This window comes from Chiloscyllium punctatum, chromosome 2, assembly GCF_047496795.1.
Source record: "Chiloscyllium punctatum isolate Juve2018m chromosome 2, sChiPun1.3, whole genome shotgun sequence".
NCBI lineage: Eukaryota > Metazoa > Chordata > Chondrichthyes > Orectolobiformes > Hemiscylliidae > Chiloscyllium > Chiloscyllium punctatum.
The window spans coordinates 128,483,118-128,503,889 of record NC_092740.1 but is presented as its reverse complement, the minus strand read 5'-3'; the positions used below and the strand labels follow the sequence as shown (position 1 = coordinate 128,503,889).

The 20,772-nt window shown below is 40.4% G+C and overlaps 1 protein-coding gene across 1 annotated transcript in view; it reads left to right on the top strand.

Annotated features, from left to right (window-relative positions):
- Positions 1-636: 636 nt before the first annotated feature.
- Positions 637-20,772, top strand: part of pgm5 (phosphoglucomutase 5) — a 175,745-nt gene continuing 155,609 nt past the window's right edge. The window contains exon 1 of the mRNA XM_072588634.1: positions 637-1,195. Coding sequence (XP_072444735.1) covers positions 938-1,195 — 258 coding nt within the window. The 5' untranslated portion in view covers positions 637-937. The remainder of the gene's footprint in view (positions 1,196-20,772) is intronic.

Below are 20,772 nucleotides of genomic sequence, written 5' to 3'. Positions count from 1 at the left end.
CTAAATGGTGCAGCCCTGACATCATTCAGGAATTTCAACAGCGTTCAGGGCAAATCAGCCTGTTTGACTGACACTCCATCTTCACTTTCAACTTCTACCTTTACCATTGTGTATCGTGGTAGCGGTGTGTGCTAACTACACGATGCACTGCAAGAACTTACCAAGGCTCCGTTAACAGCACTTTCCAAGCCTGCTTCATCCACCACCTAGAAAGACCAGGACAACAGATATATGCAAATACCACCGATAATTCTTCCCTTCATCCCACAATATCCTGATATGGGCCTACATCTCAGTTCCTTCACTATGGATATGTTACAATCCTGGATTCCTCTTCATGATATTATTAGTATCCTTACACTACATCGATTACAGGGGTTCCAGAGAGCAGCTCCTTTTCTAGAGCATCTGGAAATGGGCAATAAACGGCCTTTGCAACTACCCGCATCTCGTCAAATCAATTTTTTAAAAAGTACACAATTGTGCTTGTGAATAGTTGTAAAGCCCTGAGGAAACTAACGAATATGCTGATGTCAAGTTCCACAGAGGTCGGTGTTTTTTTGCGGAGCGGTTTAAGTTGCTATTGTTGGGAAAGGCGGAGACAGATCTGGAGCAGCCCTGACCCCATTAGGAGGTGTTTGGAGGGAGCTGTGCTCGGGGCTGACAGCGAGTGATTCCCTCTAACAAGTGTTGCTTGCAGCACACACAGCATCCAGTTACAACACTGGCGCAAGTCGATAATTCTCTAGTGTTCTTTCCAGGGGCTATTTTTGGTTCGCTGCTGTAGTTCATTTCAAAGTGTTCAGCCCTCTCTCCTCCTCCTCTGCTCATTGTTGTGTGTGTGTGTGTGTGTTTTGTTGGCAACTCCCAGATAGACTTCGAGCTAAGGATATAACAGCAACTGAAGCTCAGCGAGTGCGAAGCGAGCTCAGGCAGTATGGAAAACGCCCCCATCCCCGTAGTTACAGTTCAGACCGTCCCTTACGACGACCAGAGACCCGGGACCAGCGGCTTGAGGAAGAAAACCTCCGTGTTCGAGAGCAAGAGGAACTATCTGCAGAACTTTACTCAAAGTGTGCTGTCTTCAATAGACCTGAGAGACCGTCAAGGCTGTACCATGGTGGTAGGAAGTGATGGGAGATACTTCAGCAGGACCGCTATAGAGACCATTGTCCAGATGGCAGCTGCCAACGGGGTAAGGGACAGAACGCTTTCCAAAAAACATAAATGCCCAAAATTATTCTAATGCCATTTGAACTCAGGGGGATATCGCATTAGCAAAATGTTTCTTCATAGATTTCTGTAGGAATATCAATCTTTGGGTTTCTTCCCCCGCCCCCTTAACTTTTGCAAGTCACTTTTGAAATTTCGCATCCCAACTAACAGGTGTTTCCCCAGTTCTGAAGAAGGGTCACTGAACCCGAAACGTTAGTTCAGCTTTCTCTCCACAGGTGCTGCCAAACCTGCCGAGTTTCTCCAGCAATTTCTGTTTTTGTTTCCGATTTCCAGCACTGGCAGTTCGCTGTTTTTATACCTGTAAGTTTATGGCACATTAGGGTTATAACATAAAATGTGGTGGTACTGTATTGGAAACGTCTCACCTTCAATCCAACACGTACATTGAGTAGAGGGCACACGTAAGATTTCTTCACAGAAATATATTGGGATATGGGAAAAAAAACAGCATATGAATCAATTAATCACCAGTCTGGATATGAATGGTTGATTTTTCCATATTTTTCTTAACCTGCTTTAGAATCACTTTTCAAGCAGACCCAAACTTAAGGAAAGGATTTAAATATCAATTTATTTCAGCTAGGGGTGTTTAATATATAAATGCATGGAAGGTTTCAGTAAGCATAACCAGTTGGTATGTTTTGAAGTTTTACATGGATCTGTATCTTAAGCCACATTTGATGATGTAACATTGCTATCACTATGGCAGCACCTCTTAGAAAAAATTGAATTTGGCAAATTTTTCAGGTGTCGTGTTTTGCAATGTCCTCTTTTCGTCTCCCTCTTGCTCTGTAGTCTCCAGTTTTTACCAGTCGCAACCAGATGTTTCAGTTTCCCTCCTAAGGGCATGTCCAAGGAATTATCGTTGTCTCTCAGTGATCATTTGTAACATTTCTTCTTGAGTGCCTGCTTTTCCTCAAAATGTTTTCATTGCTCCCATGTGTTGTCCAACTAATCTTCATCATATGTCTCAGAAAGTACATCTCGGCTGCCTTTAATTTATCTTCCGTGATCTTGCATATATTCCAAATTTACATCCCTGTGGCGATGTTGGCCAGATGTAGCATTTTATGATTTTGTTCTCCTTTCTTTGGAGATTTTCTTATTTAAAAAGCGATCTAACATTTTTGTGAAGGTTTGTTTTGTAAGGATTTTGCACTTTCTGATTCCGAGACTATTTGATCTTTTCTGGTATATTAATTCCACAAAACTAAATATAAACTTTGGATATTTCTGAAGAGGGGAGTTTTGTACTTGACAGTAATTGATATTGAGCTTAATGTTCAGCTCATCAGGGGAGTATCACCATAATTTGGAAATTAGCATCTCAATTATTTGCATTTATAAAGCACCTTTAACACATTAAACAGTCCCAAGGTGTTTGACAGGAGTGTGAATACGTGACACCAAAGCATAAAAGGAGATGTTAGAACAGTTGAGGAGATGTAGATTTTAAGGAATTCCTAAAGAGGAGGATAGAGCTAATTGCGAAGCTGGTACTTTAGCAGCTTAAGATACAGTCACCAATGAAAGTAAGATAAAATCACCATAGTTTGAGATGACTACTGACTCATTAAAGAGTGAGAAAGTTGATGAGTTTGACCTGAGAGTCAACACAGTTCGGGTGAGGGGTACGGTTGAGAATGCAGGGCCTTTATGGTAACCTCAGCTAGTGCAGAAATTAAAGCCGTGCTATTGGCATCACTCTGCATCGCCAGTTGAGCTAACAGAGATTTAAAATGCTTGGAAGCAAATGGCCAGAATCGGAGAAGTGCAGAGTTCTTGGCGGATATAGAATTTGGAGGGTCAGGGCAAAAGAGAAATATTTCATAGGATATATGATGTTGAAATATGCTATTTGAACTAACCCATTCTTGTTGAAGTTGAAATTCAACTCAAGCCTCCTTCTACTTTACCTCCTCTAAATCTATTATCATAACACTCTTCCTTCTCCATCACGTGTGTATCTAGTTCTCCTTCAATGTGTCTATATTATTCTATTCAGTCACCTTAGAGGTAGCTAATTCCTTATTTTCATCACCCATTGTGGAGATTTTGCTTAATTCCTTGTTGGATTTCATGGTGACGACATTATGTCAGTGGCTCAAGTTAATGGAGAGAATCCAAAGAGAGCATTTCTCTTTCCCACCAGACAGGGATGTGACCTTTCTACTTTTCAGTGCTATCCTTCTTCTTTTCTGGCCTTGCAAACCTGTTGCACAACTTTTAGTGATTGATACATTTGTATTCCAAGATCCTTTTGTTTCTCTATTCCATCTAGACTTGAGTCTTCCAAATAATAACTGACCTCCTCCTTATCCCTCACTCTTTTATGAACATTGAAACAAAAGCAAATAGATGGATATGTTTGCCACTGACTTAGATATATCATCTTGAATCTTGAGCAAATTTGGGTGGCATTTTTTGCAATTTAATCAGAGGTGCTAAAACTCATAATTTATAGAATCCCTGGAATGTGGAAGCAGGCCATTCAGCCCATTGAATCTACACTGACCCTCGAAAGAGCATCCCACCCATGGTTAATCTACCTAACCTACACATCCCTGGACATCGTGAGTAATTTAGCATGGCCAACCCACCTAACCTGCACATCTTTAGACTGTGGAAAGAAACCGGAGAACCTGTGCCATCCCCATTCAGGACCTTAATCTTCAAATTTTGAAGAGTGACATGGATACATCAGTTGTAATTAAATTATGTTGAACCTAGACTTTGAAAGTGATAACTAGAGAAATTAAATATGCGGACAAGAGGAACTGGTTGGTCCTGGAGGCAAGGGTGAGGATTTGGATACTGATGGATCTTGATTTCAACAGCATGAAAATAGGATGGAGGAATTTATAGGCAGGATAGGGCTTTTGCAAGTTAGAAGAATTAATTATTTATAGCATAGAAACATGCTGTTTAGCCCAACATTTCTATGCTCCACACAAGCCTCTACCCAAACTTCCTTATCTAAAACTATCAATGTAACTTTCAGTTCTTTCTCCTTTCTGCATTGATCTAGCTTACCCTGAAAGACATCTATTCTATCACCTCATTTTGTCTTTGCTGGTGAGTTCCATCCTGTCAACACTCTCTGGGTAACTAGGTTTCTCCTGAGTTCCTTCTTGAATGTATTAGTGAATATCTTACTAATTGGTCACTAATTCTATCCTTTCAAACCTTCTATCATTTCAAACATTTCTATCGGGTTCTCTCAGCTTTCTCTTTTCTGGAGATAAAAGTCCCAGCCTGTTTATTTTTCTCTGAAAGGCATAACCTCTCTATACTGCTATTAAGGTACTAAATCTATTCAAATACCAATCTTCTGTTTGTGATATAGTCATCAGAGTGGTTCACTGTAGCCTAACCAAGTGGTGGCGGAGGCAGAGTCCTTGAATATTTTTCAGGCAAAGTAGATAGATTCTTGTCAAGACATGTGCTAAAAAGTTATCAGGGATCGGTGAGAATGTGGATTGAAGATTTAGATTGGCCATGCTCTTATTGAATGGTGAGAGTGCTTGAGGATATGAATGGGCTAATCCTGTTCCTGATTCGTACATGTGTATATGGCATAACCTCTGTACTGGTAACATGTTTTGGAAAGCCCTGAGATTGGAAAGTGTTACTTAATTGCAGGTTTATTACCTCAAGAGTATATGAACCAATCTTCAACTGTAGCAAGTTTGTCATTTGGGCTACTTTATACATTTCTGAACATGTGCAACATAACAAAAAGACATTCATTTCCCCCAGTGTGTGACCATTTTTAGGTAAGCATATTCAGTACTTGCTTTGTTTAGACCGTGTTTATGACGCCCTTTCTAAGAATGAAAGAAAGAACAGAAGGCTAAAGCAAGGGAAATACATGTATCCATGTCTTATAACACCCATGCATCGAGAAAATAGAGGCAGAGTTTGCAGGCAACAAATAAAATGTTACAATCATTCTGTTGCGTCAGAAAAATCATTTCACAATCAGTGGCAGTCGTAGACTATAATAGTAACAACTTACATTTATGTAGACTCTTTGAAGTTGTCAAAAAGAAAGGCATTTCACGAAACCAATGAAGGACAGAAATGAACCCACAATCATCTATCTCCTAAGCAAGAGAGCGACATTCTGTGAAACACAATCATTCTGTCAAACGTATTACTGCTGTTGGTGCTCGTGGCTTATATACAAAATGAACATTTTGGGTCTGAGAAGATTCTTCCTTAGAACATGTGGCAGTACTTGGTGCAATTGAAGCTATTGGCCCTGGTCTACAATATACTGCATCTGCAGAGAGTAATCTAACATGTCCTTGGAAATGTTTCCTGTGCTAGCTTGGATGGGAATTAAGTGTCTGTGTGTTTTACACCACTTTTAATACTATATAGAAACCAGACCAGTTGGCCTCATCAGTTCATTCATGCTCCACTTAAACCTCCCCCATCCTCTTTCATCCAACTATTAGAATCTCTTTCTATTCCATTATCCCAATGTGTTTTATCTACTTTTCCCTTCAAAGTATCTATATTATTTTCTCCAATCACTCTGCATAGCAGCAGTTTCCACATCCTCCCCATTCTCTGCATAAAGAATTTTCTTACAAACTGATTTTGATGGTCTCTGTTAGACCAGGAGGAATAGTATGTATTTTGCAGTTATTTCTCTTGAGGAGATAGCACTGCTTTTGATTTTTGATTTTGATAGCACTGTTGTCTCCAACATTTCCTGCTGGACCCCAGCCTTGATAGGCATTCATTTACTATCACTGCCGTAAGATGTACCCAGTACTAGAGTGCAGTGGAAGTAATGAGTATTCCTGATACCATATGCTATACATTCTGCTTGTGCACTCCATTGCTTGTAGAATACTGATAGGAATACCACTACTAATGACATTCCTGCCCCAATGCCCTCCAAAAAATTCTGAAAAGTTAAACTGTGTAGAGAGAAGTTGAAGAAAATATCTCTTTAAATATAGATTCCAAATTCTTACTGCGGCTTTTCTAGCGCTACTGATTCCATGTACGTCATTGGTAGAACCTAATTTTTACAGTCCAGGTTTTAAGAATATTGTGAAAGGAAGGATGAAGGGAGACAACATCAACCAGGTGTTACAATTTTAAAGTGTGCTTAGACATTTGGGGAATCACATGCCCAAATGGATAGGATAAGCTGTGTATGTTTCTTCGTAAGTATATACAGAACACAAAAAGCAAGGAAATTATGCCACGTCTTTATAAAATACGTGTTTAGGTACTTGCTGGAATATTGTGTTAAATTCCTCTGAGTGCTTTCAGAAGGACAAAATGCTTTAGTGTGCAGTGAAGATTAACTGAAATTATACTGACCGGGGCTCAATATTTTGTTAGGGCTCCTCTTGCAATTTCCGGAGGACTATTTTTGATTTCTGGGGTTTTGGTTTTCTGGGGCTTTCATAGAATCGCTACAGTATGGAAACAGACCATTCAGCCCAACAAGTTCATGCTGACTCTCCAAAAAGTATGCAACCCACACTCACCCCCATTACCCTATCCTTGTAACTATGCCTAATGCACCTAATGTACACATCCCAATGAACAATGTAGCATGGCCAATCCATCTAACCTGCACATCTTTGGACTTCTTCAGTCTCATTCATTTCTTCATTAGATGAAGCAGTCACTTTGTAAAAATATACTGTGTGTTATCATTTGAATTAGTTGGATTCATACTGAAACAGAATAAAAATAAGCTTGTAGAGACCACTTAAATTTCCTAAACATACAATTAAAGACAAGAAACAGAATTATGTATATGCTTTTTAAAAAAAATTAACACACTGTATATACAAAAGACCGTCATTCTAAACATGTTTTCTGTGGCCTGCACTGTAATCTATTCATACTGTGTAATGACTGCTTTCTCCCATTTGCAAACCCTATTTCCTCTTTACAAGCCCTCACACCTCTTGATAGCCTCAATGTTCTGTTTTGCCTCTCTTCCCCCTTTGCAGTTCATTTTCTCACTTTGCAGCCCTGACTCCACTCCTTATGCTACTCATTTCTCCCCAATGGCATTCGTGATGCCCTTTCACCTTTAATTATCAGCACAATTAAGAGGCCACTGCTGAATGCAGCCCAAAGTTATTGGTGGCACTGCCTTGTCTTCTTTAAACAAACTAAATAGGAGTTTGTAGTCTGTGATTATCATGAATTTTCACCCATAAAGGTATTGGTGGAACTTCCTGACTCCAAATATGACCACAATCCTCCTTTTTCAATCTGGATGCATTTATGCTCTGCATTAACAAAAGCTCAAAATACGTAAGCTATTGGCCATTCCTCTGTAATGGGCCATTTATGAGCAAATATCATGCCAATGCCATACTGGGAGGCATTGCACATCAATACCAGATCTTTCTTGGGATCATAGTGTGCATACATGTTTGAGAATGATAGTGGATTCTTTAATTCATCGAAGCTAGGGCCTGTCTATGAGGCCATTTCCAAACCTGACCTTTTGTTTTAAGATTTCATGCTATGATGCCAGGATGAATGCCAGGTTGAGTGTGAACTTGCCATAATAATTTACCTAAGCTCCTGGACAGATGTGATCACGCTCACTCTATCTTTCAATGGGTGTAGCCTGCTCTTGTCGACTCTGTAGCCCAAGTAGGTCACTTTGGGTGCCAGGAATACACATATTTCCCTTCTAAGGCATATGCACATAAAGCACCTTAGGATTTTGGTCAAGTTCTCTAAGTGTTCCTTATTAGTTTTCCTGTTGTCAGGACATCATCTAGGTAAATGGCAACCTGAAGTAGACCTTGCAAAATGTTCTCCATCGTCTGCTGAATATTTGAACAGGCTGACAATACACTGAAAGTTAGACTTGTATATTGGTACAAAGGCTTATGGGTATTAATTTTAGCATACTTCCGAGAATCCTGGGTTAAACACAATTGCAAGTAAACATGGCTCATGTCCAGTTTCGTGAAGGACAAATCTCCTGCTAGCTTTGCGTACAAATCCTCTATCCAAGGTAGTGGATATTTATCCAATTGTGAAGAACAATTTATTGTTTGTTTAAAAACCCCACAAAGACAAGTCAACCCTATTGGGCTTCAAAATTGGCCCATCCTGTGAATTGGAGTGGTTTGATGATTGCTTCACTTTTTGGTCTTCTGAGTTCTGTTCTACTTTTGCCCATAAGGCAAATGGCACTGGAGTGAGCCTTCCAAAATTGCTTGCTGGTGAACATACAAAGTTGTTTTGGTTCTTCTGAGAGTCCCTAAACTGGCAAGTCTTTGGGTATTTAATTAGGACTTCACTTAGGCAGCCTATTTTTAATTGAAAAAAACATTGACCCAATTTTGGTGTATCTGTCACAACTAATTTCACCCCACCAAGGTTGGGTTGGAAACTTTTACTAAATTCACTGGCTACTGAACCAGCTTTTCATAGGAGACCAGAACAGAGATTGTACCCTTAATCTGCAAAGGTTCCCTGGTATAGGTTCACCATCTAGCCGAGGTCTCGCGCAAAGGTAAGGGCTGGAGTCCAGAGCAAATTTTATTAAAACCTAGTTCTATGATCACAGGTACAGCTGGAGCAGTATCAATCTCCATTTGAACTGGATGACCACTTAATCAGGCATTTATCACGAATGGTTCTGATTTGGGTTTTGCTAAGGTGACGTTTCCAGGTTATGAGCTCTCCTGGACACCCTCCTGAATACTGGCCTATGAATTATCTTACTCCATTTAAGTCTAACAGGACTCTGTTGCTGTCCCGAATCGGCACATCAACAACAATTACAATGACCTACTGGGCAGGATCCTGAAGAAAATTATAACTGTTTGGCCAAGACTTGAATTTGTACTGAGGTTTTGCTGTGAGCTGACCGAGAGTTATTCTTATCAGGATATTTTCTGAGTGAGGCTGTGCAGTTGCTTGCATTCAAATGGTATTCCCAAGCTCAGGCAGACTGGCGAGAGTGCCCACTTCCATTAGAATACCTTGCAACTCACGTACTCCACTTGCTGCATTTTTCAATCATATAGCTGGCACGGTGGCTCAGTGGTTAGCACTGCTGCCTCACAATGCCAGGGACCCAGGTTTGATTCCAGTCTCAGTCAACTGTTTGTGTGGAGTTTGCACATTCTCCCCATGTCTGTGTGGGTTTCCTCTGGGTGCTCTTGTTTCCTCCCACAATCAAAAGATGTGCAGCTCAGGTGAATTGGCCATGCTAAATTGCCCATAGTGTTCAGGGATGTGTCGATTAGGTGCATTAGGCAGGGGTAGATGTAGAGTAATAGGGTAGGGGAATGAGTTTGGGTGGGATACTCTTCGGGGGGGATCGGTGTGTACTTGTTGGGCTGAAGGGCCTGTTTCCACACTATACAAATTCTATTCTATCCCAAGTCAATTGTAGCACCTATTTGAAGTCCAGCTAAGCTTCATCCATTGGGCATTCGTGCACAGTCACATTATTAATCCCACAAACTAGATAGTCTCTAAGCCATCTCATTTAAGGTTACACTAAATTCACAAGCTTCTGCCAGTCATATTGACCAAGTCAAAAACCCTGATGCGGTTCTTCTGGTTCTTGAATTGCTGAGTTAAAGTAATAGCAAATCAGAATTAAAGAAGACTTAGGTTTGTAATATTCCTTATGTATGTCAATTAATTCTCAAAAGATTTAATGTCAGGGAAAGTTAGGCTCCTAATGACAAAAAAATGCTGAAGCTCCACAGGCTATCAGAAAAATTACTTGTTCTTTTTCACTGGTATAAATGGTGTTTGCCCAAAAAAAAATGACTGGGTCCAGTCATCGACAGCAGGGTGAAATGGGTCGAGCTTCCTAAAGTGACGTATGATGTAAGAAAATGCTTACTTCTAACTTCAAAATGACTGCTGCAAGTGAATTTCTCGAGGATTGTGCTTTACTCTTGTTGCCACTGAAATAACTCTGCATCTTGAAAGATGTCCATATTCCAGAGGAGGAAATGCTGGATGTCTTGAAATGCATAATGGTGGATAAATCCCCAGGACCTGATCAGATGTACCCTAGAACTCTCTGGGAAGCTAGAGAAGTGATTGCTGGGCCTCTTGCTGAGATATTTGTATCATTGATAGTCACAGGTGAGGTGCCGGAAGACTGGAGGTTGGAAAATGTGGTGCCACCCTTTAAGAAAGGTGGTAAGGACAAGCCAGGGAACTATAGACTAGTGAGCCTGACGTTGGTGGTGGGCAAGTTGTTGGAGGGAATCCTGAGAGACCGGATGTACATGTATTTGGAAAGGCAAGGACTGATTAGGGATAGTCAACATGGCTTTGTGCGTGGGAAATCATTTCTCACAAACTTGATTGAGTTTTTTTAAGAAGTAACAAAGAGGATTGTTGAGGACAGAGCAGTAGATGTGATCTATATGGACTTCAGTAAGGTGTTCCACAAGGTTCCCCATGGGTGACTGATCAGCAAGGTTAGATCTCATGGAATACAGGGAGAACTAGCCATTTGGATACAGAACTGGCTCAAAGGTCGAAGACAGAGGGTGTGGAGGGTTATTTTTCAGACTGGAGGCCTGTGACCAGTGGCGTGCCACAAGTATCAGTGCTCTGTCCACTGCTTTTCATTTATATAAATGAGTTGGATGTGAGCATAAGAGGTATAAGTTAGTGTTTGCAGATGACACCAAAATTGGAGGCGAAGAAGGTTACCTCAGATTACAACGGGATCTTGATCAGATGGGCCAATGGGCTGAGATGTGACAGATGGAGCTTTATTTCGATAAATGTGAGGTGCTGCATTTTGGGAAAGCAAATCTTAGCAGGACTTATCCACTTAAGGGTAAGGTCCTAGGGAGTGCTGCTGAACAAACAGACCTGGGGGTGCAAGTTCATAGCTCCTTGAAAGTGGAGTCGCAGGTAGATAGGATAGTGAAGAAGGTGTTTGGTATGCTTTCCTTTATTGGTCAGAGTATTGAGTACAGGAGTTGGGAGGTCATGGTGCGGCTGTACAGGACATTGGTTCGGCCACTATTGGAATATTGCGTGCAATTCTGGTCTCCTTCCTATCGGAAAGATGTTGTGAAACTTGAAAGGGTGCAGAAAAGATTTACAAGGATGTTGCCAGGGTTGGAGGATTTGAGCTACAGGGAGAGGCTGAACAGGCTCGGGCTGTTTTCCTTGCAGCATCGGAGGCTGAGGGGTGACCTTATAGAGGTTTATAAAATCATGAGGGACTTGGATAGGGTAAATAGACAAAATCTTTTCCCTGAGGTGAGGGAGTCCAGAACTCGAGGGCATAGGTTTAGGGTGAGAGGGGAAATATATAAGAAACCTCGGGGGCAACTTTTTCAGACAGAGGGTGGTACATTTATGGAATGAGCTGCCAGAGGAAGCGGTGGAGGCTGGTACAATTGCAACATTTAAAAGGCATCTGGATGGGTATATGAATAGGAAGGGTTTGGAGGGATATGGACCAGGTGCTGGCAGGTGGGATAGATTGGGTTGGGATATCTGGTCGGCATGAACAAGTTGGACCGAAGGGTCTGTTTCCGTGCTGTACGTCTGAGTCTATCCTATCACCAATTATATGTACAAATGCATAAGCCTATGACAATTGCACTACCTCTCACTGAGTCAGGCATTCAGTGCTTGAATATCCCTAACATTTATCCTTTTATGTCAGCCAAGGGTCTCTGACTGGACCAGATTAACAGGGAATTTATATTCTATGAGGTCCACCTGGCTGAGATTACTTTAAGACAATGTGGAATTTAAGGTCTATCTAATTATTATTGATAGAGGATAGACCACTAGTGAGCATCAACAAAAGAGGCACTTGTTTTACATAGTAAGAATCAGTTTATTGCAAAATAGCTATAGGTACAAGTGAAACAGAATTACTTGAGAGTATCAGCAGCCAGAAATGACACATTTGGCTCAAACAGAACTTTTTACGAGAGACATGATTCTCTGTGAGCAGTCATCAGATTGAATGGAACTTAATGTAATTTCTAAATTAACTCTTTCAGAATCATTACCTCATATCTCCCCTAACTTTTATTCCATGTAAATATTTACATGTTCATGTTCTAACATCTTTACATTTTCCACTACTCCATTTATCCTGTATCTTTGAATTCAAAGAACAAAGAACAATACACCATAAGAACAGGCCCTTTGACCCTCCAAGCCTGCGCTGACACATTTTGCCCTTCCATACTAAAACTGTCTTGACTAACAGGATCGTATCCCTCCAGTCCCTTCCTATTCATGTGTTCGTCCAGGTACTTCTTGAATGTTGCTGTTTTGTCTCCTTTACCACCTCCTCTGGCAACGCGTTCTACGCACTCACCACCCTTTCTGTGAAAAACTGGCCTCGCACATCTCTTTTAAACTTTCCCCTCGCACCTTGAACCTGTGTCCCCTACTAATTGACCCTTCCATCCTGGGAAAAAGTTTCATACTTTCCACTCAATCCGTACCAATCACAATCTTATAAACCTCTACAAAGTTGACCCTCAACCTCCTGTGTTCCGGTGAAAACAAACCCAGTCTATCCAATCTTTCTTCATAGCTAAAACTCCCCCATACCAGGCAACATCCTGGTAAGCCTTCCGTGTACCCCCTGTAAAGCATCCACATCTTTCTAGTAGTGTGATGACCAGAACTGTACACATATTCCAAGTATGGCCTAACTAAAGTTCTTTAAAGCTGCAGCATAACTTGTCTATCTTTATACTCAATGCCCCTTCCAATGAAGGCAAGCATGCCTTAGGCCTTTTTTACCACCTTATCTCCCTGCATTGCCACCTTCAGTCAACTGTGGACCTATGCACCCAGATCCCTCTACATATTAATACTCCCAAGGGTTCTGTCATTCACTGTACAATTTCCACCAGTACTTGACCTTCCAAAATGCACCACCTCACTAATAGGTGAAGCTCCCACAGTCCTACTGGATCACAGGGCTGCTGTCTCATTATAGGGAAATGACTTGTGGTGGTTTAACCTGAGGGTCACCACATCTTAGGCAAGGGGGGAGGTTGAGGAAAGTTGTTCATAGTCCAGGAATTGAACCCACATTGTTAGCATCATGGTGCATTGCAAACCAGCCAACTGAACAAACCAACTCTGGATATCAAGGGTCTGGCTTTTGCATAAATCTTCCAGAAAGCATTCCCTCCTGACTTGGAAGATGGGTAGGTTTTTGGCAGGAGAACTGTTGACCTTTATTCAGATCCTGACTTTGAATGATCTGTGAGCCATTTTCCCTACCGGACGATCATTTATCTTTTGGCCTTCCTTTGTGGAAGGTGTCATTACTGCTAAACGTAGTAGTTGGTCCATTACCTTATTGAGAGAACTCTCAACCGCCTGTGTTTTCTTCACAGAGGGACTCTTTCCTGCTGTTAACTCAGGTAGTTGCCCCATAATTCCATCTGGAGGACATTTTAGTCATGAATTTTCATCATGGCAGATAACTGCTCTATTGAAACAAATATTATCTTTTTTGCAGTATCTTGGACTTGTGGACCAGATAATTGTTTTTTGACTTTTTTTTATCCATTCATGTATGTGGGTGTCATAGGCTAGGCTAGCATTCCTACTTATCCCTAATTCCCCAGAGGGCGATTAAAGGTTAACCACATTGGTGTGAATCTGGAGTCATTGGCTAGACCAGATGGGAAAAAGGTGACAGATTTCCTTCCCAAAGGACGTTAGTGAACCAGATGTCTTTTTTCACCAATTGACAATGGTTATTTGGCCAGCATTTTATTCCAGATTTTCACTGAATACAAATGTCATCCTTTGCCATTGTGCCAATTCAATAAGTATTCCTCTTTTTGCAGTATTCAGGGTGTTCAGACAAGGCAACTGCCTCTTGTTGACTGTGTCCTGAATCTGTAGACCTTGAAATGGTTTCCATGAAGTCACATGCATCTCTTGTCCGGTGGAACAAGCTTTTACGCACTACCTACCGATAAATCTGTGCTGACATGTATAAGCTTTTTACTTCAACTTGTTGATTAGATTTCCATCTCCAGTCATCCACTCTGCATGGCTTCTTGATGAACTAAATGTATTAACATCCTCAGTCGCATTCCTGCAGGATTGCTGGTAACTCTGCACAATTTTCACCGCTGATAGTGACAGCTTTTCTTTGAGACACAACAGATTGAGATCTTCTGCAATGATGAGAGAAATAAGTCCTGTAAAGAGCCTCCCTGATGACAGTATGAAAGAATTCTCTTCTGCCTTGATAGATAATTTGGATAGGTTCTTTCTCCTGTTTGGGTTCTACCACGAGATGGGGGGGGGGAACACAATATCAGTTGCAGCTTTTGACTGGTTAGTCAACAATAGTTTCTTTTCTGAACCTAGTTTGGACCTAATCAAACTTCTTCTGCTATCCAAGGATGTCCAGGTCAAGACACGCATAAGCGCAAAAGTAAGAAGTGTTGATTGCAAATTATGTAAACAATTTCAAATCCCTTATTCTCCTTGTGCTGCTGGGCTACTTGTAACATGCCCGTGTTCATAAGAGTTATCCTACTTGCACCATGTATAAACGTTGGTATATGCTTTAACCTCTGTTTCTAAAGTCATAGTATTTAGTCTGATAGAAGAATACAAGCGCACCTATTCATGGTTTAGCCATGATGGGATATCCATTGAGATAAACAAATTCTGTGAAACTGGAGTTGTTTTGAACCCCAGTTTTCCCTGGGAATGCCTTGTGTATCTTTTCCAGATATTGTTTGACATGGATATATTGACTTTAGGAAGAGATTCTAACAATAATACATCGTCTGAGCACACCTTTGACTTATTGCCACTCCTTGAAACTTTAAATGAGTTTCCCAAGTAGTAGCAATTGTCTACATGTTTTATTTGCCTTTCTGCACCTATTGAGGTTCTGTTCCATGGGGCCGAATCATGAGTGGTGTTTATTTTGAAGGGCAAGTACTCCTTTTCATTTCTGATCATCCCAGCCTGTCTTTTTGCACTGTTGTAGTAATTTTTCTTTCTCTCATGCCATTATAAATCTCAAATCTTACTCCCAAATCACCAAGTCATTCCCACAGAGCCTTCTTCTCTTAGGTTTTATCCCAGTGTGATTTGCTTTTACTCTCTTCCTAAACCATACTTTTTTTTTCTGTACCTCTCACCACTTCTGAAGTGAAGGATTTTTTCTGGAGTGCTGCTTTCAACTATGTACCTGCCTCCATGAGATCTTCTCAAATCAACCTGGTCAGAGACATTATTATACCTCCGTCTTCTTAAAGCGGTAAACTCACTTTTTCAGTATCTTTTTCTCCAGAGTCAAATGGATTCTCTTCACTATTGTTACCTGAGAGATTTAAACAGTCATGCCAACTGCTGGTGCCTTATTGGGCTCTTGGTGGTTAAGGTGTAGTTTTCTGCCAGTTCTCTCTTCAATGCTATATCTAAGAGCATTTCTCATTATCAGTTGTAGAGCACAGACCATTGGTGAAACCATGAGAAGAAGAGGCATCTGTCTTACATAACTATAGGCAGTTCATTGCATAATAACGATAGGTACAAATTATATTGACCGCTTTGGTGTAATTACTTAAGACCATCAGGAGCCAGGGTGACACATCTACCTCTGTTGCGACTTTATGTTAGACTACCTGATTCTTCACCCAAGGCTTTGTGCAATCATTAGAGCTTATTGAATCTATAGCATTAACTTCTTCAAAACCATTACTTATTACAACATGAACCATTAACTAGACATTTGCAACAGTATTTTCATGAGGTGGGCATTTAGAGCTATTCAGAATTCTCATGTTGTCTTGCATTTTGGTTTGCAGTTGACTTCAGTGACTCAGCAGTTGTTCAGAATTAGTCTAGAAATACTATAATTTGAAAATGAAATAATTTTAACATTTAGGAAGTGTTCTTTCCAAAATGAATTTGCAACCTTGGAACTAGGAGGCTCAAGACATTGGATGAGAGCATAAGAGGTACAGTTAGTAAGTTTGCAGATGACACCAAAATTGGAGGTATAGTGGACAGCGAAGAGGGTTACCTTCGTTTACAATAGGATCTGGACCAGATGAGCCAATGGGCTGAGAAGTGACAGATGGAGTTTAATTCCGACAAATGCGAGGTGCTGCATTTTGGGAAAGCTAATCTTAGCAGGACTTATACACTTAATGGTAAGGTCCTAGGGAGTGTTGCTGAACAAAGAGACCTTGGAGTGCAGGCTCATAGCTCCTTGAAAGTGACATTGCAAGTAGATAGGATAATGAAGAAGGCATTTGGTATGCTTTCTATCATTGGTCAGAGTATTGTGTACAGGAGTTGGGAGGTCATGTTGCGGCTGTACGGGACATTGGTTAGGCCACTGTTGGAATATTGCGTGCAATTCTGGTCTCCTTCCTATCGGAAAGATGTTGTGAAACTTGAAAGGGTTCAGAAAAGATTTACAAGGATGTTGGAGGATCTGGACTACAGGGAGAGGCTGAACAGGCTGGGGCTGTTTTCTCTGGAGCGCGGAGGCTGAGGGGTGACCTTATAGAGGTTTACAAAATTATGAGGGGCATCGATATGGTAAATAGACCAAAGTCTTTTCCTTGGAGTCAGGGAGTCCAGAACTAGAGGGCGTAGGTTTAGGGTGAGAGGGGAAAGATATAAAAGAGACCTAAGGGGCAACATTTTCACACAGAGGGTGGTACGTGTATGGAATGAGCTGCCAGAGGATGTGGTGGAGGCTGGTACAATTGCAACATTTAATAGGCATTTGGATGGGTATATGAATAGGAAGGGTTTGGAGGGATATGGGCCAGGCACTGGCAGGTGGGACTAGATTGGGTTGGGATATCTGGTCGGCATGGATGGGTTGGACCGAAAGGTCTGTTTCTATGCTGTACATCTCTATGACTCTAATTATATTTGCTGATCAGTACTGAATGGCACTCTGGCTAAAACAGATGGATAAAAATTATTGATCCCAAAATTATACCAGCCATAAGTAGCTGAACCTGGCCTAAAATCCAATGATTATCTGTTAATAAATTTTTTAAAAATGCAGTTTAGACATGAGTGGCCAGGTGGACAGCTTTCTGGGTCGACAGTTCCAACATTCTCAACCATCTCAGTAAAGAAATTTCTTTTCATTTCAGTGCTAAATTACTTGTTATCTCAGACTTGGACCTTCATTTTCTATGGTCTCTCCAGCCCTGCAAATCGCCCCCATTTTGTTAGCATATGCCTTGTTTTAAATTTCTGAACACAGAAATCACACATGTTTCTGGAGTAACTGCAGATCTGATCTGAAAAACAGAATTAAAGAAAATTTTACAATAGCAGTATGGGACATCTGTGTTCTGTTACTGTGAGTAGCTCATTAATGCAATTAGATTCACTGCTGCCCAGGTACAGTGACATTTATTTTCAGGAAACCTTATTGCAATTACCATAAAGAGGGAATTCCAGTCTTATTAACGGGAAATTTGTTATTTAAGAAGCAAATCACAGAATTTGCTAAATGATCACATTTCAGTTAAGCTCAGAAATTTGTTATCAAATATTTAGGAATACATATAATTTATATGATATCATTTTTATAAAATGGATGCCAAAGTATTTGCTTTGAACATTGTACAATGCATTGTAATTCTGCGTTTGTAATGTTTTTCCTCTGAGAAAGTGAGGACCCCAGTTGCTGGAGATCAGAGTTGAGAGTGTGGTGCTGTAAATGCACAACTGGTCAGGCAGCATTCGAGGAGCTGGAGAATTGATGAGTTGGGCATACGCCCTTCATGAGGAATCTTCTTGATGAAGGGCTCCAGCCCGAAATGTCGATTCTCCTGCTCCTCGGATGCTGCCTGACCTGCTGTGCTTTTCCAGCATCACACTCAAAACTCATGTTTTTTCTTACACAGTTCAAAATGCTTTTCGGATGCTGCAATTCAATCTTTCTATGTAGTTCCTGAGGCTATGTATCATTCCTAATTTGGACACGATACAAAAGAACAAAGTAAATGGAGATTTTAAATATGCTGATTTTGTTTTGACAATTTAATGCAAACCTGCTGTTTAATGGAGCTGTCAGGGATGCCTGTGAATCCTGACCACTGCAAAGCCCTTTTATGTCACATGTGTTGACCCTGATACCAAATTTGAAATTATTAGATTACACAGCATCGTTCTCTTTAGAGAAGAGGGGGCCAAGAGAGGTTTGATGGAGGCATTCATAATCATTTAGGACTTTGATAAGGAGTGACTGTTCAGTGGCAGCAGGGTCTGTAATGAGAGAACACAGATTTCAGATAACTGGCAGAAAAGAAAACTGCAAGTTTAAGACAATATCATTTATCAAGTTATAACCTGGACTGCTGTCCCTGAAAGAAGCAAATTTAATAATGACTTTCAAAAAGAAATTGAATGAATACTTGAAGGGTAAGGAGATTTGCAGGGCTCTGGGAAAACCGTAGGGGGAATGGGACTAATTGGATAGTTTCGTTTAACAGGCAGCACAGGCACAATAGGGCAAATGACCTCTTTCTGCATTGTATCAGTCTATAATAAGGTCAAAGCTGAAATGGTGAAACTGATCCAGAGATATGCAGTTTCATTATTGCAAGATTAGCAAATGAAGTTGATATCAGGTAGGAGTGGAAACTGGGTGATAGTAACACTCACAAACCTGCCCAGTTTATTTATTCCATTGAATTCAAAATGTGTATCAAAAATGCTTTCTTTTAAATGACCTGGCAAGATGCCAGAAATATATACAGGCTGCGAGCAATCTAAGGGTTATAATCCCAATGGAGGTAAACACAGAAAATCTTAAAAAGTTGAGAATTGAAGCTTTAATAATATGCTCTGGGACAGTTGAGCATAACACTAGAATATGTCTGACATCACAACCAAGATTATTCAACCCAGACCAGTTGCATTCCAAAGACAACATTTTTCAAGGTCACAACATCAGTGACTGTTATATTCCGAAATCATTCAATCATCTTTGTCTATTCTTATTCTTCTAACTTTCAGTCTTACTATTAACCAAATATACAGGTAATTTCCATATAAAGAACTTTTCTGCTTTTATTCATTTGTCTACTTCACCACTGCAAATTTTTGTAGGAACTGATTATTCCAGTTGAAGTTTTGTTCAGCATGTTAAGTTTTAAGTTTTACAAACCTGCAATGAAAGTTTTATGTTATCTGTGCCTGTAACTTATAAAATCTGAAAAATGTTTCTTTTCAGTTCTTTTCTTTCCAATAACACAAGCTCAGCTCAACAAGAATTCTGAAAAGCTTTTAATAATGACAGGATTGAGATAGAGCGAATATCCAAAGGCAATTTCAACCCACAGAAGGCTCAGAAACAAGGAAACAGGTTTAAGATAATTGGCAAAATTTCCAGAAAATAAATAGGAACTTTAATTATATAGGGATTTGTTGTGATCTGGAATGTGCTGCCTTAAAGGGCCCTGGAAGCAGATTCAATACTGACTCTCAAAAGACAATTGGATAAATAATTGACAAGCCGGAATTTGCAAGGCTATGTAAAGTGTGGGGCAGTGGTAGTAGTTGAATAGCTCTTTCAACAAGGCAGCAAAGCCACGATGGGCTGAAGGGTCTCTTTCTGTGCTGTCAAATTCAATTATGTTGTTCAACGGCTGTACACTCTTCATTAGGATTGTGCTTTACTCTCATCACCACTGCAATAACTCTTCTGAGGTAGGTATCCCATCACTAATCACCCTATATTTACAAATGCATAAGCCTTTGACAATAGCACTGCATCTCACTGAGTCAGGCATTCAGTGCCTCAGTATCCCTGACATTCATCCTTTTGTGTCAGCCAGGGCTGAAGGCTTTCTTTCTGTGCTGTAAGATTCAATTTTGTTGTGGTTCTATGATTGTATGTTTTTCATGAGAAAATCATAATTCCTGGTAGCCCTCTGTAATGAACACTATCCTGTTCTATATTGAGGTGATAAAATTAATCTTTTCCTGTGCAGATAATCAATCTCACGGTGAAGTTGCAGCCTGTTTTATATGCCATGCCACATTTCCTTGTCATCCAATTAGACCAATTCCACCTCCTCACTTAGAATATGTAAAATTCCACAAAATATGGTTTCTTACAAATGAGTTCAGCAACACAAATTTTTTTTATTTGTAAATTTTTAATCTGATTAAACATACAAAGTGCTACACAGAGGGATTCATCTTAAAAGTGAAAGAGAGATGGGAGGTTGAGAGAGGAAGTTCTGGAGTGAATGGTCCAGACAGCTAAAAGCATGACATTGGATGGTTGAACAATGGGTGGTGGGCAAAAGGCCTGAATTAGAAGAATGCTGGTATCTCAGAAGGACTGAAGGACATTTCAAGGATAGAGAGATAGTTGCAGTTCTTGTTATATTGGTGGATTGGCACTCTAGGTGTACCATTTTATAGTCAGAGACTTTTGTCAATTTGAAATGGAAAATTAGTGCCATGCTTTGAAAGAAGCAGCATTAATAATAAAAACAAAAGTAACAAACCCACAAAACTTTATAG